At 40.3% G+C, this 27,787-nt stretch overlaps 1 protein-coding gene across 2 annotated transcripts in view; it reads right to left on the minus strand.

The window, feature by feature from the left end:
• ccser1 (coiled-coil serine-rich protein 1) overlaps nucleotides 1-27,787 on the minus strand; it is a 1,213,403-nt gene that overhangs the window by 932,093 nt on the left and 253,523 nt on the right. For both annotated transcript variants that reach the window (XM_048537406.2, XM_059650255.1), the window contains one exon: nucleotides 11,142-11,256. In XM_048537406.2, coding sequence (XP_048393363.1) covers nucleotides 11,142-11,256 — 115 coding nt within the window. The remainder of the gene's footprint in view (nucleotides 1-11,141; nucleotides 11,257-27,787) is intronic.

Below are 27,787 nucleotides of genomic sequence, written 5' to 3' on the forward strand. Positions count from 1 at the left end.
ACGAGGACTGCTTGTCATTACCCAATTGCAACCGCTAATGTTTTGTGGTATCCGCAATCTCTACCAGTACATGGTTCAAAATAGAGGTTGTTTTACGTAATTCACTGCTCCAATCCTTCTTTGTCCACACTTGTTCACAGCTTAATGATCAATGGCACAGGATGCACCACTGCAGAGTCTTTATTGTTCTTCATTAACAATAAGGATAACTAAATTACCATCCAGACACAATTGATATGACTCTGGTCATACAATACATCTGGTCCTTACAAAGACTAACGTTGAACACCTATGTTCATCCGCAGACTGTGAGGCATCAACAGAATAGGTGGAGTGCAATGCAACTTGATCAAGAAGTTCTCAGACACATTTCCTTATCTAACAAGACCCATTAAATGTATTCTGCCACTGAGCTGAGGTTTTTAAAATGTTTCTTTGAGGACACTGATTGCATGGTGAACCACAGTACCCAAATAGTAGGAACATTATCAACATCTTGGCCAAGGAAATGTGCCTAGTTTCAGTTGGATAAACTTCATTACCATCTCTACATAATTTATATTTTCCCTAAATCTTCTTTACTGCTGTAAAACTCAGCAGAATGTTGCTAGCTCATACATGCAAGCATTCCTGTCCTGCGCACAGTGTACATGTGAAATGGAATCCTAACATCTGAGGATTTGATTGTAGTTTGCACTGGAGTCTCAGAAGTATTATGAAACTATCAAGAAAATTACAAGGTCTGACCTGATGTTACATAAGTAGGATTCTTAATTGTGTAACAGATATCACTTTATATTATAGCCATTCTACAGAAGCTTTTACGATCCTTGAACATCTCAAAAGTACTTTGCAGCCAATTAGTACCTTTGAAGCATCATACAAATTGTAAATTTTTCACAAATTCATTCACAGGATGTGGACTTTGATGGTACAGCCAGAACTTGTTGTCCCTTACTGGTTGTCCCGGGAAGACAATAGTATGTCAAGTTCTTGAACCACTGCAATTTATTTTTATTCTCTATAGCAGTTTACATCACTTCAAAGGCCTGCTATGGCATTTTAAGGGGACATTAAGAGTCCAATGACATTGCCTTGGGACTGTAATCAGTTAAAGACTTGTGGCGCTGTTTGAGGAACATATATTGACTGGGACTTCAGCAAGAGTCATGATTCACTTTGAACACAGTCTTGAATCTTCCACGTCTACCAATTGAGAGATCCTCAGTTTTAGGTATAGTGCTACACACTCCCAATACAACTCTGAAGTGGCAGCCTAGATTATATACTTAATTCTCTGGAATTACCCTGGAGACATCGGTCTTCCAACCCAAAAGGTACACACTAAAGTTAAGGTGATACTACCATCAAACTATTCAGGACAAAGTGAGAACTCAACAACAGATGTTAATCAGAAAAGACAAAGGTTTACATGTATCTAGCACTGTACACAACCACTGGAGAGCTCAAAGTGACTGGAAAGCTAAAACAGGGGAAGAAAATTTTAATTTTAATAATGAATTGTTATTAAAAGCATTTGTAACACCAGAAATGTCATTTTGTTTCTCCTTAGCATTGTTTTCAAGATCAAATGATTTGCAACAAGTATCTTTAATAATGCGCGTGCACGTGGTCAAAACTTACTCATTGTAATATTGTAGGAAAGACAAAAGACAAATTCTGAAATCAATGTTGTCATGGCCAGGTAATATCTTATCGTGATATTAACTGAGAGATAAATATTGGTCAGGACACCAAAGATCAGTCCCTATTCATCTTTGAAAATGTGCCATGGGATCATTTACATCTGCTTGAACAAATGGTTGAAGCCTCAATTTAATCAGAGTCTCATCTGAAAGACAGCAGCTTTGACAGAGCAGCACTGGAGTAATGAGCTCGGATTCTTGTCCTCAAATCCTGGAGTGAGACTAGAACCTGGAACCTTGAGAATCACATGGAAAAATGGAATCCTGATTAAAGTTAGCTCAGTTATAAAGTACAACCAATGGCACAGGTTCATATTCCCAAAACAGCTGAGATCAACACAAAAGGTCCTGTTTTTTCAACCTTACCCCTTGCATGAGGTGTGATGGCCCTCAGGCTAAACTCACCATCAGCCATCTCTCTCTAATGATAGCGCAATCCTATAATCCTCTGGGACTATGGTGAATCTTTCGATAAAGTCAGTCAAATCCAAAATGTCTTAGAACCAACTCCCTAGTCGTGAAACAGAGTTCAACAATTCATGAGCTTTGACCATAAAAAGCCTTTTAGTCTTCTATACATTATTTTTAAAGCTAAGAAAAGCAGTCAATACATTATAGCCACTCCAAAATTAACCTGATAATACATGTTTTACATGCCTCCAGCAAGGGTGGGACTCAAACCCTCTAACCAAGAGATAGGGCCATTACTTCTGTGCCACAAGACTCTTAAGTTGTAGCAAGAAAACAGACTGTCAATACATTATAGCCACTACAAAATCCAAGAAAAAATTCAGGAGAAAGATCTTCATTTGAAGAGTGTTGTGAACAAGCAAGGAGATATTGAAATGAATAGAGGTACTTATAGGGAAAACTGGGTAAGTATTTAAAGGTGAACAGAAGGTTATGACGGTAGATTCAAACTAGAAAGATTAGAGGAGGCTTGAGTGGAGCATAAGCTGGCAGAAATGCATTGGGCCAAATAGGCTATTTCTACACTGTAAATTCTTGCTACAATTTAAGAATCTTGTGGCACAGAAGTAGTGTCCCTTCCTCTTGGCTAGAGGGTCCTGGTTTGAGTCCCACCCATGCTGGAGGCATGTCATGACATGTCTGAACAGGTTAATTTTTTGTTTCGAAGAATGAGTTAAGCCAAGGTGGAGACAGAGTGGTAATTTCACTGGATGAGTAATACAGAACCCCAGACGCAGATTCTGACTGCATGGATTTGAATTCTACCATGGCAGATGGAGGAAATTTGAATTCTATAAAAATCGGGAATAAAAAGCCTGTCTAATGGGGCACTGATAATTGGGAACATCATTACCTTCATGACACTCAATCATAAATTCCAGTCTTGCTGGTATATGCCCGTACTCAAAGAATATATGAAGATAAGAAGGTTTCCCAGTACCTTGATCAGCAGTCTTCTCACAACCAGCACCATTTGAATCAGGTTGTTTGATCATTTATGTCATTTGTTGAGCCCAAAGTGGCTGCTACACGTCCTTTCATGAGAGCAAAGAGTACACTTTACATATAATTCATTGGCTCCAGTGCGTTCTGGAACATCCCAAAGATGCAAGAAGCCATCACATAATTGCACTTTTTTTCCCTCCTCTGGGCTGTTGTTCAAGAAAGAATCGCAAAGTTTACACCTGGCGGTCTAATCACACTTCTGCATTCCTGGGCGCATTTGATGTGGGTTGCGTTATTAATTAATTTTGAAAAGAATGAATGGTCATTGATTTGTACATTCAGTTTGGCCAAAGTGTTTTTTTTAAAACAGCCCTTTCATCAGCAAGCTCGCTGTTTTGTTTAAACAGATGACAGGCAACTATCCCATTTCCATTTGCAAGTGTAATGCAACTTAATAAGACCATAAGAAATAAGAACAGGAGAACATTCACATCCTTTAGCCCACTCTGTATTCAAAAGGATCACGGTTGACCCAATATTCCTCAAATCCACTTTGGTGCCCTTTCCCCATAAACCTTGATTCTCCTACTGTTTGAGATTCTATCAGAAGTTTGTCTTTTCAGCATCCTAACTGCATTCCACATCAGAGCTTGAGCACAAGACTCATGACTGACACTGCAGTGCAGTGCTGAGGGAACACTGCCCTGTCACGAGTTGTTTTTCAGAAGAAATGTTAAACAAAACTCATTCTACCTGATTCAGTCAATTGGAAAAGGTTCCAGACCACTTTTTAAGAGGAGGAGCAGGGAATTATTCTAATTGTTCTAATTTATATTTATTCTTCGTTCAACATCACAAAATGAAAAATTGAGCTATTAACATATTGTTGCTATGGAAGCAAACTGGGTGCCACGTTTCCTACAGGGCAATAGTGAATACACCACACACAATGCAATGTGTTTGCTGTAAAACTCTTCAAAACATCCAGTGGCTAGGAATGTCCATATGAATTCAAGTCTTTGTTACCATGGAAAGAACTGTTACAATGACAATAGAATGCAGAATGAGACTCAGTGCATTAAAACAAATAGGAGTTCAACAATCCAAGGTTTGGTAGCTCACCGATTTGATTTAAAAGTGTCTTTAAGTGGTGGATTAAATCAAACGTTCAGAAAATCAGCTTAGATGGATCAAGTACACCATCCCTGATTTCAAAATACTAATTACATAAACTCTAGGTCTTCCATGTTATTATCAAACTCATCTGCAATGAATTTGTTTTGATGCTATACAAAATTAAAATTGCCATGACTGTAATCAGATCAGCCAGGTGGGCCTCAGAATATGTGTTTCCTGATTGGACCAGATTAACAGGTCCAATCAGGGAGCCTTGGCTGACATAAAAACAGGAGTATCAGACATCCTGGCACTTGGAGCTGGATCAGTGTCAAGGGCTCACCATGTATAAACAAAGGATGACTTGGTGATCGGATACCGGCACCTGTGGAGTTATTTCAAAAAATGATTACATATGAAATTGGAGCAAAATGAGGGCATTCAGCCCCTGGAATCTGCTTTGCCATTTGACAGCATCATGCCTGATCTGATTGTGACCTTTCCTCCACTTTCCTGTCTACCTCACATAACCGTTCAAGTTCTCGCTCACTCGAAAATCTAAGCAACACAGCATGGATATATTGAATAAACCAGCCTCCGCTGCTCTCTGGGGAGAATTGACAACCTTTGAGAGAGGAAGTCCTATCTCAATTCCATCTCAAAAGGAAGTCTCCTAATTTTAGAACAATAGCCTCCTAATTCTAGATTCACACCAGAAGAGAAATACTCTTTCAATATCTCACCAGTCAAACCCTTTTAGAAAAGTATTTTCAATAAGATATTTCTAAGCTCCAATGAGTATCGGCCCAAACTGCTCAGCCCTCCCTCAGAAGGTAAAAGCTTCTAGATGGCAGTGAACAGCCTTCTTGAGCCACTGCAAACCATTATGTACAGGTACACTGTTAATTTTGTTAGGGAAGGAATTCCAAATTTTTGATTCAGCAACAGTGAAAAAACCACAGTAAGTAAGGGTGGTGAGTGACTCGGAGGTAGACCTGCTGTTGGTGGTTTGACAGTGCATATGCTGCCCTTGTTCCAAGATGATAGTGGTCACATGTTCTGACAGAGCTGTCTAAAGGAACCCTGATGAATTGCTGCACGTTGTAGAAGGTACACACTGCAGTTACTGAACATTTATGATGGAGGGAGTCAATTTTTGTGAATGTTGTTATAAGCAGTCAGGCTGTTTTGTCCTGGTTGATGTCAAGCTTCTTGAGTATTACTGAAATTACAGTCATCCAGGCAAGTGGGAAGTATTTCATCATGCTCCTGCTTTGCGCCTTGTCAAGCTTGTGAAAGTCAAGAAGGGAATTACTTGTTGCAGAATTGATAGTTTCTGATCTGCTTTTGTAGCCATTATATTTATTCCAGTTTAGTTTACTGTCAATGATAATACCCAAGATATTGTTAGCAGCAAATTCAACAATGGCACTACCATTGAACATCAAAGGGTATGGTTAGATTCTCTATCTATACATCTTACTATATTTGAATAGGACTACTTGAATTTCTTTGGAGATGCCACATTTAGTCAAATATAGTCACTTTCTTCAACTCTGGAATTCAGCTCTTTTGTTGTTTGAACTAAGGCTGTAATCAAGCCAGGGGCTGAGAGGCCCTGACTGAACCCAAACTTGGCAGTGAACAAATAATTGCGAAGCAAGTATTGCTTAACAGCACAGTTGGTGACCTCTTCCATCACTTTACTGATGATTGAGAGTAGACTGGTAGGATAGAAATTGGACTAGTTGGATACATCGTGCTTTTTGTGTACAGGACACACCAGGGCAATGATCCACATTGCTAGATAGATGCTAATGTTGGACGTGTACTGTAATAGCTTGGCTAACCAAGTTCTGCAGCATACGTCTTCAGTACTATTGGCAGAATATTGTCAGGGTCTATACCCTGCAGCATTGAGTGCTTTCAGCCATCTTTGATATTAGCTGGACAGAATTGAATCAGCTGACAGCTAGCATCTGTAATGCTGAAGATCTCTGGAGAAGGCCAAGATGGTTCATCTGCTGAATGGCAAATCCAGCTGAATATTGCTTCAGTTATTTTGACTTCATCTTTTGCACTGATGTGCTGAGCTCACCATCATTGAGGATTTGACGGTGGAATATCCTCCTCCAATTAATTTTTGTTGAATTGTCCAACAGCAGCATTCAGGACTGGATGTGGCAGAGCTGCAAAGCTTAGATATTATCAATCAGCATGTAATTGTTCAGCCCTGTCTGTTACTTACTGCTTATGTTGTTTGGTTCACAAGTAGTCCTATGTTGTAGCCTCACTCAGTTGATATTTCATTTCTATGTATGCCTGGTGCTGCTCTTGACATGCCCTCCTGCACTTTTCATTGAACCAGGGTTGTTCCCCTGCCCTGAAGGTAACAGTAGTGGTTACAGACTGTGTTGGAGTATAATTCTGCTGCGGCTGATGGTCCACAGTGTCTCAATGTCGAGTCTTGAGTTGGTATAGCTGTTCAAAATCAATCCCATTTAGCATCATAATGCCTCACAACACGAGGAGAGTAATCTCAACGTGAAGATGGGACTTTTTCTCCAGGTGGAGCATGCCGTAGTCACTCAATACTGTGGCAAACAGATTAGTGAGGATGAGGTCAAGTATGTTTGCCCCACTCATTTGTTCCTTTATTACCGACTACGAGTGTAGCAGTAATTTGCTTAAAGATTGGACTGAAAGCAAAATGAGCATCTGCTGAACTGCTTCTTACGCATTTATATCTTGCCTTAGGTAAAGTGACCAAAACTGTACACAGCATTCTCAGTATGTTCTCATCCACGTCCTGTGCAGAAAGACTTCCCCACTTTTATCGTCCTTTGCCCTTAAAATAAAGGCCAACAATCCATTTGCCTTTTAATTACTTATTGAACGAGCATGCTGACTTGTTGTGATTCATTTAAAGGACACCTCAGTCTATCCATACTAAGGTATTCTGCAATCTTTCTCCACTTGCATAATATTTTGCTTTAGTATTCTTGCTACATAAGGATCACTCATGTTTTATTTCAAAATATGGAACAAAAAAATGCCAATTTGTATGATTAGTTATTCTTTTCAAAATCTGAAGGAAAGTACAACTGTGTGGTCACTTCATTGTTGCACAAGAGCATATAACATTGTCTGAAGCTGGGATCAGCATCAGGTGTTGGATCTTCGAAAAAAAAATTAACTGTATAGTAAAATGTTTTAGATTGAGCTCATCATTGAAATTATCTCTCACTTCTCAGTTCAAAGACTTCAACAAGGTTTTCAGCAAGGAAAGTCTCCTTCTCTTTGTCCTTTTAATTACAAAGACTTGCAAAGGAAGGATTCCAAATCAAGCCAAGACCTAGGTCTAATTGATCGGTTACTGAATAGAGAATCACTACAGCTGACAAGATCGAGATTATTACCAAAAACCAACAACAATATGTGTTGATATCAAAAGTCATCTATTTCCTCTTTTTGAGTGCACTTTGATTTTGGAGTCTGTGCCTTTTTGCTTAAATTTGCATTCATAATTTACAATTTGCTTTTGTTACATGTTAGAGAATTGACTTGTGATAATAAATCAATCAGTCTTTGACTCCCTTTTGAACTGATGTTAACTGGTGTGAGCTCCTTTTATCTTAAGTAGTGCTCATACTCAAAAACTAATCACCCTGGAGGTTAGAGATAATGGGAACTGCAGATGCTGGAGAATTCCAAGATAATAAAATATGAGACTGGATGAACACAGCAGGCCAAGCAGCATCTCAGGAGCACAAAAGCTGACGTTTCGGAAGGGTCTAGGCCCGAAACGTCAGCTTTTGTGCTCCTGAGATGCTGCTTGGCCTGCTGTGTTCATCCAGCCTCACATTTTATCACCCTGGAGGTTATACTGATTGTATATAATCTGTATAATATGACTGTAAATCTAATCAGGCGTGATTTCTAGATTAATAGTCCCAATTATGTAGTAACAGCTGCCAAAAGTGGACAATAACGCAGTTTCCTACATCACCCCAATCTGCCATTTCTCCCCCACTCACTTAACTGACTCATGTCATTCTGCAAAATCCATCTACATATCAACTTGACAGTGAAGCAGAAATCTTGCCTCAATTGTATCATTTTGTTTTATTGATATCAGCTACTAAATCAAACAATGTAGTTGAGTGGCATAATGACAGCTTCAATAAATTCCTATATGTCCCCATTGTTTTTCCTTGTTCTTTCCATTTGGTACCCTTCAAGCCACAGTATGTAGAAAGCAACTGGGAAAATTAAACTTGTGATCAGAGATAATGGGAACTGCAGATGCTGGAGAATCCAAGATAACAAAGTGTGGAGCTGGATGAACACAGCAGGCCAAGCAGCATCTCAGGAGCACAAAAGCTGACATTTTGGGCCTAGACCCTTCATCAGAGAGGGGGATGGGGAGAGGGTTCTCAAATAAATAGGGAGAGAGGGGGAGGTGGACCAAAGGTGGATAGAGGAGAAGATAGGTGGAGAGGAGAGTATAGGTAGGGAGGTGGGGAGGGGATAGGTCAGTCCGGGGAGGACAGACAGGTCAAGGAGGTGGGATGACATTAGTAGGTGGGAAATGGAGGTGCAGCTTGAGGTGGGAGGCGGGGGATAGGTGAGAGGAAGAACAGGTTAGGGAGGCGGGGACGAACTGGGCTGGTTTTAGGATGCAGTGGGGGGAGGGGACGAACTGGGCTGGTTTTGGGATGCAGTGGGGGAAGGAGAGGAGATTTTGAAGCTGGTGAAGTCCACATTGATACCATGGGACTGCAGGGTTCCCAAGCGGAATGGGTTGCTGTTCCTGCAACCTTCGGGTGGCATCATTGTGGCACTGCACGAGGCCAAGGATAGACATGTCGTCTAAGGAATGGGAGGGGGAGTTAAAATGGTTCCTGACTGCGAGGTGCAGGTGTTTATTGCGAACCGAGCGGAGGTGTTCTGCAAAGCGGTCCCCAAGCCTCTGCTTGGTTTCCCCAATGTGGAGGAAGTCACAACGGGTACAGTGGATACTCCCGAGATGCTGCTTGGCCTGCTGTGTTCATCCAGATCCACACTTTGTTATCTGGGAAAATTAAACAATGGGTACAGCTAAAACAGACACAGGCTAAATTTAACGTGAACTCAACTTCACAAAAACACTACAATGTGTGTATAAAAATAATACCCAGTTAGTTCATTCAAAAGCTTTTCTGACCTAATTGAAAGGAGACCATGGTCAAATGAGATTGTAGTCTATTTTGATTGTATTTCTTTGCTACTGTCTAATGCAAAGGCACCAATAAAATGAAAGAGAACACCAGATATTTTTGTACATATTAAGCACTTAACAGATTTTTAGCTTCCATAACAGTTCCACAAAATTCAAATGATTTCAAATGTTGTAATTAATTTTTAATTGTTTTCATTGGGGCATTAAACTAATACTTGTATTTGGATCTGTGCCAGTTTAAATTAGCTGCAGGGTATTACACAGTCAGCAAGTTAGGATAGCGACTTTCACATTGACTTTTTAATCTTTGGAATTCTGTAACATTGGAAAACTGTGGTCAGATAAATGAAATATGCAAATTGGAATCAACACTGCATGCTAACATTAAACCAATTTTAATTTAAGCTTTCAGACATTTGCTTCACATCTCTCTGAAAAGGTGCCAGAAGATACAGAACGCAAACAGATTACAGCCTGCTTCTGTTAGAATTCATCAAAAATTAAACAAAGACAAATTTAAAATCTACACTTAAACTTCCTTCAGGGCATCAGAGTTCAGAACAGGCAATGTTTTGTTTTGAAATCATTTAAAATCTGTACTTATTGTAATATCTCCCTACTTAATTAGCAGCTATAACTTGGCTTGAAAGTACAAGTCCCACAAACCAGAAGATCTACAAGGCCAAAAACAAAATCCTACCACAAAGGTTTTGGTAACTTAAAGGCAAGAGTTAGCACGTGCAAGTCGACATAATAACACTGGCACATTCCAAATGGGTGAACAAACAAAGCTCAAAAGAATAATTATGAGTCAAATTCATAAGGTTTCACTTGGTTTTTTTCAGGACGAATGATGCAGGGAAATCAACAAATAGATAATTGACTAGTTCTGCTGAAGAGAGAAATGGAGCCAAAATTCTTCTGACCAGTCCCTGTGAATGTCTCTCATGTGCCACATGGAGATGAAGAGGATCTTCTGCCTTCTACTCCTTAACGCCTAACTCAGAAAGGGCTAACATTAAAAAATAAGGCAAAGAAATAAGCAATAACAGTTACAAAAGCAATGATAACTTTGACAAATTAGTTTTCCATTGCTCTCATGGGCTAGCATGTTTAAAATGAAAATTATCCTTTATGAGTGGCCAAAAAAGCAGAGATAAAACTGACTTGAATCAAGAGAATTACATAATGTGAAACTTCTAAGCACCCTCACCAAACATTTATCATTATTGTGTTCTTACAGCATTAAGTAGGTGAGTGTAAAAAGAGGCACTTGTAACAAAAATAATATTTGTGCATGTTATGACATATGTGACCATGGCCATGACATCCCAAGGTGAAACTTCAGCCCAGATCCTGCAGCTCTCAGGTAGGAACCCCACTGCTAGATCACAAGATAACACCAGTAGGTTAGTGCACTTGTGCTTGAAGGCAGCTTTCTTAAGGAATTCAGGTGTGGCTTTGATATGCTCCAAGAAGATACTGTTTCCCATATTAACATATAACCACATAACCACAGAACACAATCCATCTAAAAAGGCTTCCTTATTTGCTGTTTTGAGGAGGCATTAGGCTGTTTACTTTAAATTGGCTATATTCCTGCAAAAATACCAGGACAATATGAAACAAGTGCATTAAATGCGAGTTACTATCAAGCACGAGTTAAGGTTGGTAAGACCTACCAATATGTTTGGTGGTATCCCTGTCACACTGATGATGTTGATCCTCCAGGAACTCCAAGTCCAGCATCAAGTCATCCTCATCTAGGTCACAGGATCCTAATCTATTCAGGACATCCTGAAGTCAAGAGAGAAGTGGAAGAAAACCCAGCTCTTAATATATTACTAAAATATTCTGCAAACAAAAAAAGGTTTTTACTGGCAACTACCAGCATTACAAAACCTGCACAGCCGCATAAACATATTCAAAGTTTCAAAAGAAATTTAGATTGACAAGGTCATCCATGAGTGAAATGGGCACCAATGTCTTGGTCAGAATCCATACTGTACAGACACAACCTCTCAGAGGTGTAGTATATTTTGTCACAACCACCACTGGGAAAACCTGTAAAACGGAGGCCCTGTTTGATTTTGAAGATCAACATTAAAGTTTCATGATAAGGACCAATGTGACGAGCTATTATGTTATATGGTTAAATAGGGTGTTTCAAATAGCTTCCTCTCATTAATCAGACCATCATTTACCTGAACAGTAATGCTGGTGGTCTTCTGATCTCTTATTGCTTTTCTGCAACAGTCTTCAAGCAATGCCTATCCCCATTAATTTCTTTTCTATTTGCTCATGTGATATGAGGATCACTAGCTGGAACCAGCATTTCTAATCCCTAGTGAGTTTTGAGAAGATTTGTAGCTCAGGTTGAGGTTCTGGATGTGAGTTTGCTCGCTGAGCTGGAAGGTTAGTTTTCAGACGTTTCGTCACCATTCTAGGTAACATCATCAGTGAGCCTCCGACGAAGCGCTGGTGTTATGTCCCGCTTTCTATTTATCTGGTTAGGTTTCCTTGGGTTGGTGATGTCATTTCTTGCATTAGTGATGTCCCTAATTGCCCAAAGGGCTGTTATGCATCAACCACATTGCTGTGGGTTTGGAGCCATGTCTAGTCCCAACCAGGTAAGGATGACAAACTTCCTCCCAAAAAGAACATCAATGAATCAGATGAATTTTTATACAGCCAGTTTTTAATTTTTTTTTAGAAGTTTATATATTTTATTCCATGTTTTGCGAAACAGCCGATGCAAGAGCGGAGGGGGTCGAATTGTCTCACTCTTTTGAGGTCCAAAAACAATGGGCTAAACGGTCTTTTACGCATTCTTGCATGAAATGAGGACATTGCCCTGTGGCTCCCAAGGTGATTTCAATCAGCTCAAGGGGCAGCAGTTAGGAGTCAACTTCATTGATGTGAGTCACTTGTAGCTATACCAGATAAGGACAACAGATTTTCTCCCCTAAAGGGCATTCATGAAAATGGATTTTATTTTATTGAAAATTATGGTAAATTTAGTCTAGCTTACGTTATTACCAAACGTTACTGAATTCAACATTCAGACGCTATGCCCGAATTCAAATCCATGCTCTCAGAACATTAGTCAGGGATTATCCAGTGACATTACCACTATGCCACCACCTTTTCATACTGGGGAGCCAAATTTGTCTCTTTTCTCTGGCCCAATTAGTGGCTGTCCGTTTCAACATGGGTTCCCAAGTCCCATTGAAAACAAAGTCTAAGGAATACTTCATTGGCTGTAAAAACATTGGGATACTTTGAAACTTGAGAAAGGCTCTGCATTTAGACCAGGTTTGACAATGTTTTTCATATCTTTGCACTAATTAAATCTCCATTGCAGACATTTCACCCATTTAATCCACAGTTACGTTTTTGGAATATTGATCCAGGCAGGGATTAACAGAATTTCCCAGAAATTACATAAACAGGAAATGACATCACCTACGCAGGAAATGACATCACCAACCCAAGGAAACCTAACCAGATAAATAGAAAGCGGGACATAACACCAGCGCTTCGTCGGAGGCTCACTGATGATGTTACCTAGAATGGTGACGAAACGTCTGAAAACTAAACCTTCCAGCTCAGCGACCAAACTCACATCCAGGATAAACAGGCCATTTGACCCATCAGGACAATGCTTCACCAGGGTATCCTCTGTCCCTTCATTGCCACTGGGTCAAAAATTCTGGAACACCCTTCCTAAAAACGTTGCCGGTCTCCTCATACCCACCAGAATGCAGCAGTTCAAGATGAACAACTAGGCATGGGCAGTAAATGCTGTCTCAGGTAGCAAAGCCCACATCCCCTGAATGAATTTTTTAAAAAATCTCCCTCATGTACTTAATTAGTTTTCCTTAAAATTGATTTATACCATTCGCACAACTCTATTTTGCATTGTGTTCCCCATTCTTCCTACTTTCTGGGAGATGATATAATGTCTCCTGAAAACCAAACCGGATTTATTAGTTAATGTTGTCTGTTCAAGAACTCTTAAGTTTGACTTGAATCAAGCAGAAACATCAACACCATGAAGCTCTTTCAGAATCTTAAAGGCCTCAATCCGTTCATTGTTTTTCAGAGGGTCCAACATCATGGCAGATGAAATACTCATGCCTCAACAGATTTTTGCACACCCTTGTGATTAGACAACAAAATTTGTATATGGACAAGTCTGGAGCCTTCTGCAAACCAACTTCCCAGACTTCTAGCATGGAGACAGTGATTCCTGGGAGGAAACAAATGGACGTAGATATAGGGAAAACATTATCAAAGGCTGGAGATATACAAGTTTATCTGCTGACCAGAAGCAGGCACCACTAAAATCTTTGGATGGAGCAAGCCTCCTCACAGATAAGCAGTCCATTTCGCAGTGGATCAGTGTACTTGAAGAACCTAATTAATGCCCAGTGGATGGTGCATGGAAAAGGTCTCCCAGAGGGAACTGCAGTCTGAGGTGGATGCACCATCAACCAGTGAAGATTCAAAACATCAGAAAAAAAATCATCGAAAGCCCCCTCAGCAGATTGAACCCGAGCCAAAGTCTATAAACAGGAGAAGAGATATGACCCTTAATAGCCTTAGAGATCTATTTACAACATCACAAGCTCACAGAACTGAGCTTGTACTTATTTGATTTGTTGTTGTCACATGTACTGAGATACAATGAAAAGTATTGCATGCTATACAGGCAGACCATACCATACAAAGTGCCTCTATGGGTAGCAGAACAGAGTGCAGAATACAGTGTTACAACAACCGAGGTGGTCAGGGAGAAATCAGAATTAACATTTGAAAGATATGCTCAAAGTCTGATAGCAGCAGGGAAGAAGCTGTTCTTGAATCTGTTCCTATGTATATTCAAACTTTTATATCTTCTGCCCAGTGGAAGAGGGTAGAAGAGCATAAAACTAGGGTGGGAGGGGTCCTTGATTGTGTTAGTTTCTTTGAGGGAAGGGGAAGTATTGTTACATTGCAGAAGAGGGCCATTTGGCCCGTCATATCTGTGCTGATTCTATTATCTAGCACTAATGTCCTGCTTTGTCCCAATATCGCACTACATTATTTCCATCTAAATAATCATCCAATGTCCTTTTGGATGTCTCAACTGTACCCGCCTCCACATTTCTAGGCAGTCTATTCCATACCCTAAACTACTCATTGTGTCAGAAGATTTATTCCCCTCTCATCGTCCTTGCTTCGCTTGCATATCACTTTTAATCTACATCTTCTTTATTTCTTCCCCCCGCCCCCAACTATTCTATCCAACCTGCTCAAGACTTTAGAAATGTGTCAAACATCCTCTCAGCCTTCTTCTCTCCTGAAGATAACAACACCAATTTACCGCAGAATCACAGAATCCCCTACAGAGGGGCAAGAGGTCATTCAGCCAATCGAGTTTGCACCCGCCCTTCGAATTGCATCCCACCCTGACACATGCCCCCACCCGATCCCTGTAACCCCGTATTTACCATGGTTAACCCACCTAACCTGCACATCCCTGTGCATTATGGACAATTTAGCACTGTCAATCTTCCTAACCTGCATATCTTTGGACTGTGGGAGGAAACCAGAACAGCCGGGGAAACCTACACAGACATACGGAGAACCCACAAACATCACACTGGCAGTCACCTGAGGCGAGAATCGAACCAGGATCCCTGGCGCTGAGAGGCAGCAGTGCAGCCAATGAGCCACCATGCTGCCCATGCACAGCTTCAATCAATTGTCACAACTGAAGATTCCCATTCCTGGAATTTTCTGGTAAATCACTTCTGCACATTGGGTGAAAGGGAGAGTGCATTTGGACTCAAAGATATAGTAATTATCTGGAAAAGCCCGGGAGAGGGAAAAGTCCAACTGGTCAAACTATAAAGATAGTACCTTACTCTCCAGTGTGGCATTTTCCAGCAACAGCTAAAGAAACATTCCCCAGTGCTAGTTCCAACATGACAGAGGAACACAGAATGCTGACCCAGCTCCAAAGCTGTGTGGAGAATGAAACATGGATCGGTATTTGACTTTTATCGAGTCATACAGCATGGAAAGGGACCATTCTGTCCATACAGTCCAGACCAATCATGTTGCCAAATTATTTTGCATATCTCAATCAAGAGTTCAGTACCATCATTCAGGACAGACTTTTGAGAACACTTGCCATTAGCAAGTATTGTTTTAACTTCAGGTTTTTCAAAGCTCATTTCCTTCACTCAACACAGTGTCCAGTAATATTCCATATTAAACCTTCTTTTTCCCCCATCAGTCCCCATAAGTCGGTATCACTGATAAGAACCACATTTCCAACATAGCAAAATGCAGAATGAAATTGACAGGAAACAGACAAAGAGGCTGGTGAATGGATCAGACATGACATACCAAGATGGAGGCTGAGAAGGATGCTCCAGTCAGAGCTCCTCTGCTTGCCAGTCCCTTTCCCTTTTTTTGCTCTTCTTCACAGCTTTTCTTTTCCTTCCCCTGGTCCCCTTCTACCCTACTGGGAGCATGGAGCCAGAATGGGTGGAGTCCCACAGCACAGCCAGCACAGGTTGAGTCCTGGAGCGGCAGCCGAGTGTGTCCCGGATGGACAACAGCATGTGGAGGGAGTATGGCCTCGTGCTCTGGGGCCAGCGGGCATGGACTGCAACTTTAGCACTGATGGTCACTTTTGTCGTCATTCTGGACTTTTTCAGCTGTTCCTATGCTAACCTATATTTTTTCTTATTCTGTAAGAACACTATTTTTCACTCTGTAACAATACTTAAAAATATACATACCTAGGTACCCTGTACCTAAGATGGCATCAAGTGGCAACATTACAAACTTTTCACCACACTCATTCGAATGCACATGACAATAAAGGCTATTCATTCACATGGAAGACATCAAACAGGAGCCAGTCCACTGCTTCCCTTGATCTGTATTCATTACGTAAACACGGAATATGCAGGGTACAATTTTCACAATTTACAGAGCTTGGCAGCTTTGTGAATTTTCAGGAGTATAGTGTTAGACTTCAAAAGGGATGTAGACAGGGTGGTGGAATGGTTAAATATATGGCAGGTGAAGTTTCAAAGCAAAGAAGGCAGAAGTGATTATTTTGACAGGAAGAATGAAGACAAGCATCAAAATGAAAGATATAACACTAAGGAGCAGAGGTGCAGATGGGCAGGGGATACATGCGAGTGGGCAAATCACTGGAAGCAGCAAGGCAGGTTTAAAAAGTCATTAAAAAGGCACACTGGATCCCAGGCTTTATAAAGAGAACACACAGTACAACAAGGAAATTAAGGCATATCTTGATACAACACTGTCTTAGTCTCAGCTGGAGCATCAAGACCAAATTTAAGGCTATGCACCCAAACCCTGAACTATCCAACCAGAAGAAATAGTTTCTTAGCATCTGTTGAATGCATTAATCATTTGAAATACGTCAATTGGATTACTCCTTAATCTTCTGTGCTCAAATCAATTCAAAGTCTTTGCACCCAGCCATGTTCAGATTTGATTCCGGTGAACATTTACCGCATTACTCCAAGGTCAATTTATCCAGGCAGAGGCACAGTATTCAGAACTAAACACAATCATTTGGATATGGTTCAACCAAAGTTTCATACATAATGGGAACATGGCTTTCATAGTATTCCAATCTTTCCAGATTTTCCCCACAACCCTGCCGCTGAATCGCATTGAAATTCGCTCCCACATTCTTATCCCTCTGAATGCAAAATTGCAAACAATTTAGAACAACAGCTATGAATACAACAAAGCAGAAATCTCTCAGGGTTTGGAGATCTTACTAACAGAAGGTCATCAGCCTGAAAAGTTAACACTGTTCCGCTCCATCGATGCCACCACAAACTGCTAAATATTGTCCGTATTTTTTGTTTACATTATTTTTAAAGGTCCACATCCTTTTTCGTATAAACTGCAATCGACGTTGAACAGTTATATAGTTGAAATACAAGAAGCATCTGTTCCACCATTTATTGAGTTGATTAATCCAAATTGCCCAATTCTACCCCTCTGCCTAATTCAGGTTAAAGAATGCACACCAGGTTTGTGTTCCGAGCAAGAAAGTGACAGTTAAATGTAAAACAAATTGCCTTTAACAAGGGCAAAAAGAATATATATATATAAAAAGACAAAAACAGGAGACAGATATGAATATTAAGGTTGGAAGAGGGAAAATAAATCAGGGAAATTCAGTTTGATAGCATCAACTCAGCCCACAGAATGTGATGAGTTGTTTTCTTTCACTTCCTTTCCATTTTCGATGCTGACAGAAGGTTTGTTGCACATTGCTGCTCAGTCTTTCATTCACTGGTTGACAGTACATCCTTCAAGGTCTCTGAAGATGTTTCATCCCTTCCAACGGAAATTTTCAGAGATGACAGGCAGGAAGACAGCTAGCTGCTACTAGAAACTTTCCAATTCCTCCACTCTGGAGAGAGAGAAAAGATTTATGATGCTTTCTCTTGGCAGGCCGAATGGCCCTGATCCCTATATGAGCCATGACCACCTGTTTAGGAGCCAAAGAAACTGCCAAGCACTCGTATCCAAGTTCAGAATTCATCGCGTATATTCTGTCTGCTGTTGCTGTCATTATTGCAGAAAAAAAGCAAATTTGAACAGAACTTAATGTGCTCAAGTGAGCACTTTTCAAAACAAAACTGTAGCCATCTCTTTACACTGTCCCTTTGATTTAAAGCAGTACCTTCCTGTTTCAATCCATAGTCCAAAACTGAAGGAAACAAAAAATGTGGTACTCTCAATAACAAAATTGTTTTTGGCCTGAATAGAAGTCAGTCAAGCGAAGAAGTCATCTTGGTGGCCTACTGAGGACTTTTACATTCTGTGATGACTTGTGGGAAAAGTGAGGCATGATTATCAGTACACTCTTCTCAGTTATGACTTTCTGAAAAATACATTTTGCTGTGCCTTCAGATGGAGTTATTTAACACAACTGTGGAAAATTATATTCTCTCAGAGGATAGTGAGCCTGGGGGATTCGTTCTGACAACAGTGTTCATTAAATGTACTCAAGGTTAAGAAAATCAGAATTTTAATCTGTATGAGAACTAAGGTTTATGTGGGAAAGGCAGGAAAGCGGAGGTGAGGATTATCAGATCAACCACGATCTCACTGAAGGGCGAAGCAAACAATGAGCCAAATGGCCTACATCTGCTCCTATGTCATATGCTCTTTTTCTGTGATTTGTTATATTTCCATAGCCATTTAAATTTCATGCAAGGTCAAAAAGGTGCTCCCCCACATTTCTGGGCAACTGTTGTTGAAGAGCTTCAGGACCCTGGAGGAATCTGGAGATCATGTTACAGAACTGCACATCACTGACCATAAATCGCACACTCTGGAGTGACAATCTTGAAAGAATATGGACATGAAAACACAAAAGATGAAAACTAGCACTTACCAAAAGAACTAAACCTTGCTATGTTCTTCAGTATTATATTTGGCAGTATTTAATATTCGTGTGTAATACAGAGTGTTACTCTAAAGTGAAACACTGAGGACAATTCTCGAATTTGCCTTCCGCTCAGTCTGGCTTGAGCCCAAATTCATTGAGCAAAAAAAATCATCAAAATTAATGCACAAAACTGCACCCTCTGCTACATGAGGAAGTAATCTGTAACTTTAAATTCAAACTTTGTCTTAAATCTTAAAATACATCGTTTTCCTCATTAAATGGAAATAAAATGCAAGATGAGCATAGCTTAGTGAAATTCTAAAGAGCTTACCAGCATTTTGAGTCAGTGTCAAATACCTTAGTATAGAAAACAAATACCTATAAAGTTATTGACAGGTTCTCTCTTTCTGACCAGTTTGCAATCAGATTACGCTGGAGGAAACGCTCAACAAACTTCAGACAGAACAGAAAAAGCAGAAAAAAAATTAACAGGCAGGGCATTTTTCAAACAACGCCTCTTGTATCTCTCTCAGTACAATTAATGCCTCAAGCTGTGCAATAAAATATGCATTTTCATACAACTGAACGAAATTTCCTACTATTTCTTGCCTCTGCAGCTTAAGGCCATAATAAAATCTTGTTACCTTAGCTTATGAATCTATCTTTTTAACACAATTACATTGGAGTAGCAGAATTTTAAATTACCTCAGCTTCAGCAGAGTGTGTGAGGCAGTGTTTCAATTACGTGACGATGAATGTACAATACCCCATTTACATTTAATTAATTTCCGTTCTTTAAAAGAAATTTAACTGCTAGCAGCCAATAGGACTCAAAACTGTCAAATTAGCCGCACCCAGCTTTATTGGAGAAGATGCATTATTGAACACACTGCATTCCGGGATCACACTCTGCAAAGGTTCAAGAGTAGTTTGAGTGTTGTAGTTAGATCTGCCTGAAGGATGCTCAAATTGAAATTTATTTGTCATAATTAGTTAGCAAACTGCGTTACAGTTTACACATTTTCAATTTTCAAATGATAGAAAATGCACACTGCAACCACAGCCAAACTGGAAATTGTACATATACTGTTCAGCTTTGATTCCTTTATCTGAGATTTGATAATTGTAAGTACATTCAGGATTACCCAGCGAGTGAATTCATACAGCGTCTAAAATAGCAGTGTGAATTCTGCTTGGACAAAACAGCAGGCAATGAAAACTCTGATGAAGGGTCCAGGCCTGAAACGTCAGCTTTTGTGCTCCTGAGATACTGCTCGGCCTGCTGTGTTCATCCAGCTCCACACTTTGTTATCTTGGATTCTCCAGCATCTGCAGTTCCCATTATTACTGAGGCAATATAACTGCTTCATATTAAGTCATCTGGCGCCATCCAGTGGCCAAATACACAATATTCCACCAAAGGCTCATTTTCAAATTTACAACAGCATGAATTTTGCAAATAAAAGCAAAACACTGGCAGAAATCAGAAAATCAGATAATGATTTTGGATGGACTCGAAATGTTCACCCTGCTTCTCTCCTCACAGACGCTGTCAGTTCTGCTGCGTTTCTCCAGCAATTTCTGTTTTTATTTCAGATTTCCAGCAACTGCAGTTCTTTGTTTTTATTTGGGTTTGGCAAATGCTGCCTAGAACTATCACTTATAAATATTCATTGTTCAAGTAATTTAATAGTGACAACGTGCACAGGATAGACTCTGATTTGCCGAATGCAGTTTCTCCAGTGTATCTGGGAATCGTGCATGTTGATCCCGAGAAATACCGGACACAGCAGACTCCAAAGGAATTGCCTGGGAAATTAAAGATCCCACTAAACAATTCCCCTATCCCTGGAATCCTCTGAAAGTATCTTTAAATCAGAGAATTTAGTTAAGTAAAGCTGCTCAGGAAAAGTTAGACTGTTAAACGCCTCGTCCTTAGCAACTAATTAAGTGATCCCTCAACGTAATCAATACACTCACAAACACCTTGCAACACCCCTCTCCACTGAGGACTTGACATTCCACCTTGCCAGTAACCAACACCCAGATACTCTCCCCGAGTCCCAACACTCAACATTCACCCCACTCTGAGACCCAACATCCTCCATCTCTCCAATGGATCAAAATACCTTCCCTCTCTCGTCCCAGTCCCAACATCCCCTCTCCCAAAGTATCCCAACACCTTCACTCCATCTCCCAAAGGTCTCATCACCTTCCCCCGCCTCTCTAGACCCAACACTTCCTGCCAATCCTTTGTACCCTAAACACTATCACTTAACCTGGTCTCCTTGCACCTTGGCAACCTAACCCACTTGGTAGTGTACCATCTACCCTCTCAGCATCCTGTTCATCTGACATCCTGCAGTCCCAGCATCTTAACCCTCACTTACATGTTTATCCTTGCATAGGAGCTGACAAAGTGGATGTTTGTGATGCTGGATCTTTAAACAACAGAGTCCAACAACTGACTGCTCTGAGAAGAGGGGGTCCAATGTGCCTCGTCCTGACAGTTCCGTGCTACAATGGAGTTGCCAGATTTGAAGTATGGCTCCACATTTCCAGAGGAACCCTGGTTGGAACCACCTGCCAGAATTGTGGAGTTCTTTCATAATATAAAACCTAAGGAGCAGAGAGGCAATTCGCTGGGAAATCCAGACCTTTCATTAAATTATTAAGAGCCTTTCCCATAATGGGTAAATGTCATGCAGAAGTGGAATGTTTCATTCTCCACAGTAAGGGGGAGAAATCAGCAGTGGGAGAATCTCAACTGCTAAATAAATGCACATCCAAGTAGTTGGCGAGAAGGTGGGGTTGAGAGAAGAGTCAGGAATTTCCATTCAAGAAGGGAAAAAATAGGGTCAAGTACTTTCTAAATATTTGCACGTGAAACCTGGCCATTTTAAAACGCCTTTAAAGTGTCCCAAAGTGTTTCAGAGAAATGTTGCCAAAGGAAGTTTGATGCTGAATGACAGAGATGTAAAGACAGTAACCAAAAGCATTGCCAGAAAAGTAGGTTTTCAGCAGTTGGCTGAGGTTGGAGAGGCATAGTTTGGAATTATTAAGGAGGGAATTCTGACCTTTAGGCTTAAGCACTAAGCAGCTGAAAGCACAGCCAACAACAGTGGAGTGAGCAAAAATAAGCTTGATTCCCATCATGGACTTGGCATTAACAAAGATTGTTAATTTTGGTTTCACCAGAGAGGCAAGAAAACTATTTTTGATATTTGCAGAACCTGCCAGAAGCAAACCACTTTATTTCAGCCAATTTATGTAATAAAACGCAGGTTGGTATTCCTGTGCTGCAGGAAGGAACACCAAACTCCTCACCAGCTCCTTATTCTGGAGACAGTTGCCTTTCTAAAGGATAGAATTCACATGAGAGAGTATTTGGCAGCCTTAGTATGTCCCTTTACAGATTTAAGTAATGTAAAATTAAATCAGGACAATGGTTTTTGTCAGTCAATGTCTTTGTGCACCAAGTCCTTTGAACTTAATGGACTTGAGACATTATTCCAAAAATACGTTATTTCTCAGATCCAGCCTCCCAACTCCTTTTTTTAAAAAAAAAGAGTACAGGTAATGTGCTTTGCTAATTCCTAATTGCTGCACCATAAAGTTTCATAGGCTGGTATTCCATTTACACTGTAGTGCTGCACTGCTAATACTTTGTTCAGGTTCAGACCAATGCTGTAAAATGGGGGCAAAAGCAAATGATCAAGTGACAAAAAGAGTGTAGTTTATAACTATCCAATCCATCACATCATTGTTTCAATTCTTACTACAACTGAAATGCTACCATTGGATCTATTCAGAAGTTGCCTCCTCTTCCTAATTGGATCAAATGCAGGGCTAATACTGAATGAAGGAGCTACAGTAGGCTGTTAATGGTTTCAGATTTTAGATCACACTAAATTGCCACTATCGCCTTCCCTGAGACATTGACTGAGGGATAAATAATGACCAGGATACAGGGGAAAATCTTTGCCTGTTCTTCAAATTAGTACCATAGGGTACTTTCACCTGACAGGGCAGATGTAGCTTTATTTAGCATCGCATTCAACGTGCATCTTCCTCATTATCATAATGCAATACCAAATTTGACTTCTGCACCCAAATCTTGGGGTGGAACTTGAACCCACAGCTTTGTGATCTAAAGGCGAGAATGCAGCCAAGAGGGAGCCATCGCTAGCATCGGAGATTTTCTATTGTTGGTTTAATTTATTTGTAGGGTGTGTGCACTATCAGAGGGCCAGCTTATCCTTGGTTGCCCTCAAGAAGATGGTGGTGAGCCTCTCTTGAAATACTGCAGTGTATTTGGATTAGATATCCACAAAATGGTTTTGAGGAGGAAAATCCAGGATTTCGATCCAGTAACAGCAAAGGAACAGTGATATATTTCCAAGTTAAGATAGTGAGTGATGTGGAATTACTTCAAGTGCCTGTGATTATTGTCTCTCCTAAAACACATCATTTACAAAAAACAAGGGTCAGAAATGGAAAGCTGAAGCAAAATACACATTCTAACAAAGGACAGTCCCAATACAATAGCTCAAGAAGTTCTGAAATAAGCAATGGATAGGGAGTGGAGTATAATACCTATTATTATAGTAAAAGAAAATTAAATTAAATTGCAATTTGAGTATCAAATTATACGGATAATTTTAGAATCTGATAGTCAGTGAAATTTGATTTGGAATTCACAGCTCAGGGCAATACTCCCCATACATTTGCTTCTGCGTAAATCTTCCCCATCCTAGAGCAGACCCTTAAATGGGCCAACAATTTCACATCCTTTTTTCCTAATGGGCTTCCATTAACTTGCTATTAATGGCAACACAATTAGACATGCAAAAGTTAAGCTAGGTAACTATAAACATAGTGATATGTTCACTATGGGTAAAAGTATACAAATTGCCACTGGGCACCTCGCTGGGTACAATGCTTTCAGGCCGATTACGGATAGAAAATACACAGCGCCCAGATGCACATGCATCGCTGACAAATTCACTGGTTTGAGTGGAGCCATTTGTCAGATACACACATAGCAAGCATTACTGCATTCCTGACCCCACTCAGATTGCCAACACACCTGCCTGGGAAATCTTCCCCGAGATAGCCAACAAGTAACTGCCCAGGCATCCAGCCACTGATTGAGGACAGAGGGCAGGTCCCTGAGAAACCAGCAACTATTACAGGGCCTACAGTCTTAGATGCCTGGACCATGACACTGTTGAAAAGGGAGAAACATAGGTATCTTTGAAGTGGCTAAGGAAAGGGTTCTCCTCTGGATACAGAGTATATTTTAGCAAGAATGGCCACATTCATATTTTCTTTTGGAGGAAATATGATTTTCCTCTCGACTCCCTCACCACTTTCCTCTGGAGTTATTGTGGGTCAGGAACGTTTAAATGTGCAAAATGCAGAGCCGCCCACGTCAAGGTCAGGATCCCCACTTTAAAATGGGGAGTGAAATCAGATTTTTATTTTTATTTAGCATGCAGAATTTTGAAAGACTATTAAAAGAACATCAGATTTGAAAATTTATGAACATAAGAGAGCCTAGAATTGGGAACAATCTGAACTGTAAGCATAAAATGTTTCCATTCCTTTCAAACTCACTATTAGGTGCTGCATTATAATGTGGACATTTTTTAATCCAGTGAATCATCATTCAAATTTGTGCTTTTAAGATAAGTGGTGCCTTATTACAGTAATTTTCCAATGGAGAGAGTAACATAATGCAGAGAATATTGGTACAAAATGTGCTGTCAGCCTTTGTTGTTATCTCTTATAAGATGATTTAAATAAAACAATGGCACTTACTGATCAAAGAACAGCTTTCTGCAACTGGGAGGGGATAACCAACTACCTGCTCATGTCCATTGACTGACAGGCACAATGCTTCAAGCTTGAAGTAAGCACCTGTTGTTCTTTCTATCTTATACAGTGCTCTGTTGTTTGAACAGGTTTGATCACAATAAATGCTTGGTTGAATTTTAAACGCTAACTCAGCACAGTAAGTGTTCCACTTATCTGTAAACAATTACAAGCATTGAGGTTATAGATTCCAGGGTGCACAACATTTCAAAAGGATAGACAGGATGTAAACGGAGGTGGAGTAGCCTTGATAATAAAAGATGGCATAAGGACGCTAAGCATAAAGGATCTTGGCTCAGAAAATCTGACAATATTTTCAATATTAATTAAAAAACACCATGGATTAGAAAGCACTGTTAAGAATTGTTCCAGGCCTCATACTTACACCATTATATGAGTACGAGTACATTATAAACTCTTAAAAATTCATTTTCAAAGACAAAATGAACTTTTTACTAAATTACATTGTCAAAAGTGGTCAGTAGGCCAGGTTTGTAGAATACTTCTATGATGGTTTCTTGGAACAGTAGGTTATGGAACTAACTGCAGATAAAGCTACTTTAGCTCACATTCTGGGTAGTGAGGCAGGATTAATTAGTAATACCATAGTGAAAGATGCGCTGGAAAATAGTAATAGGATTACAAGTGAGTTAACATTATGGTTGAAAACAACACAATCCTATTACAAACAAAGAATCTTAAATTTAATCAAAGATATTTATACATAGGTATAAGCGGAGGGTTTGTGTAAGTTCAGTCGGTAAATAAATTACAAGTTGTGTGATGGTGGATGAAGAATGAGAAGCATTTAAACAAATTATTATTGTTAATCAGCAAAAGCAAACACCCAAAGCAAAGTATTCACCTAATTTACTGAGTTTAAGCTCATTAGCCAGTGGGCAGCATGTTGGTTTAGTGGTTAGCATGGCTGCTTCTCAGTGCCAGGAACCCAGGTTCTATTCCACCCTCAAGTGCCTGACTGTGTGGAGTTTGCACATTTTCCCCACATCAGTGTGGGTCTTCTCTGGGTACTCTGGTTTCCTCCCACAGTCCAAAGGTGTGCAGGTTAGGTGATTTAGCCATGGGAAATTACCCATAGTGTTCAGGAGTGTGTAGATTCAGTGGGATGGGTCTGGGTGGGACGTTCTGAGGGTTGGTGTGGACTTGTTGGGTCAAAGGGCCTGTTCCACACTTTACAGATTCTAATTCTAATCTGGTCTGTACAGGGGCACTACTTGGTAAAGTGCATTGTTTGAGTCTGCTCAAGAGCATGCAGAGTTTCTAATCAAGTCCCAGTTTGTCCAGAACTTGTGTAGTAAGGTTCATTCTTGCTGTGGTCATTCAAAGTCTTCCATGTGAATCCGAGTGGGATTAGTGCACTTTAGTGGTAGTTATTTCAGTACATATTCGATGGACTAAAGGGCCTTTTCTACACTATATGAATTTATTTGACAGGTAGGGTTTGTCACAAAGAGAAACAAGGGAAGCTGAAAGAAACTTTGCTGACTTTTCCCAGGCAGCAGCCAAAAAGACCAACTTCAGGCAGCTGGTGGGGGGGTGCAATATAGTTCCAAGTCAGGATGGTGAGTGGCTTAGAGGGGAACTTGCCTGTGATGGTGTTCCCATGTATCTATATCTCTTGCCCTTCAAGGTAGAAGTGGTTGTGGGTTGGGAGGTTGCTAACTACGGAGCTTTGGTGAATTTCTAGAAATGTAATTTTTACACAGTACACACTGCTGTAACTAAGCAATGGCGGTGGAGTGTTATGACATAGGGGGAGGACTCTAAACTAAATCAGCCTCACTATGACTGGATTCTCAAAACTGGGGTTCTTTTCGCAGAACATTCAACAATTCTTGCTGGATATAAAACTAGACAGAGTAAAAATGATTTTGTTTTTTAAATTCTGAGGCCAGCAGCATTCTCAGCGTACAGCCTTCTGCCCAAATATCCAGTCAAAAACAATTCAATTGACAGTCTCTCTTTCCTCGGCAACATTCTCCATGATTAGTCAGCAAGCACCAGCCTTCTTTCGCTTGACCAATGCAACATCCAAACAGCTGCTAGTCCTTAGCACAACACATCCTGGTGCCAAAACATCTACACTGTGCTTAGGCAAGCATTTAACCTGCAATTATCTTCCCAAGCCGATTCCCATGCACAAACATCAGTTTGATGGCTCTCTCATTTTTGTTTGAGAAAAGCTGCTGCTCAAGGTTCCAAGCTTGGTTTTCAACTTCAGCTCACTTCCAAACCAAAAATGTGAAAAATAAAGAAAAACACTGACAGTCGCAACAGGAGGGAGTGGATGTGGTGCCAATCAAGCAGGCTGCTCTGTCCCAAATGGAGTCAGATGTGCTGTTCGAGCTGCAGTCATCCAGTCAAGCGGGAATATTCCATCACAACCTCGACTTGTGCCTTGTAGATGGTAGGCAGGTTTTGGGGAATCAGGAGGTAAGTTACACACTGCAACATTCCTAGTCTCTGACCTGATCTTGTAGTCACTGCACTTATATGGCCAGCTCAGTTCAGTTTCTGGTCATTCTAAGACTTAGCTTCATGAACAGCAATAAGGTTAGTTGTGAGATAGATATTAGCCAGGCACAATGTTCCTGCTCTGCTACATTCATCTGAAAGGGCTACAGGTCCTTAACATAATGTCGCACTCTGTGACAGTCTAGTGCTATCTCAATATTTCACTGAAACATCTGGCAAGGAATGTGTGCTCAGGTCTTTGGATTGCGACTTCAAAGTGTAACTTTCTGAAATCTAACAATAAGAATGCTAGCAATAAGATGCAGCTGACTATAATGCAGAGTGTTTGGAGTTATTTCCAACATCTGAAAAGTAAAATAAAATATTATGTTGCTCAATTTGAGTTACTGTTCTGAATATCACAGCAAGGAAACAGAAGGAACCGACGACAGAAGATGATGAGCAGAGGAGAAAGGACCTGAACAATTGTGAATACACTCGAGCAAAGTTTGATCTTCTGTTCACATG

Source organism: Stegostoma tigrinum, chromosome 1 (genome assembly GCF_030684315.1).
Source record: "Stegostoma tigrinum isolate sSteTig4 chromosome 1, sSteTig4.hap1, whole genome shotgun sequence".
Taxonomy (NCBI): Eukaryota; Metazoa; Chordata; class Chondrichthyes; order Orectolobiformes; family Stegostomatidae; genus Stegostoma; species Stegostoma tigrinum.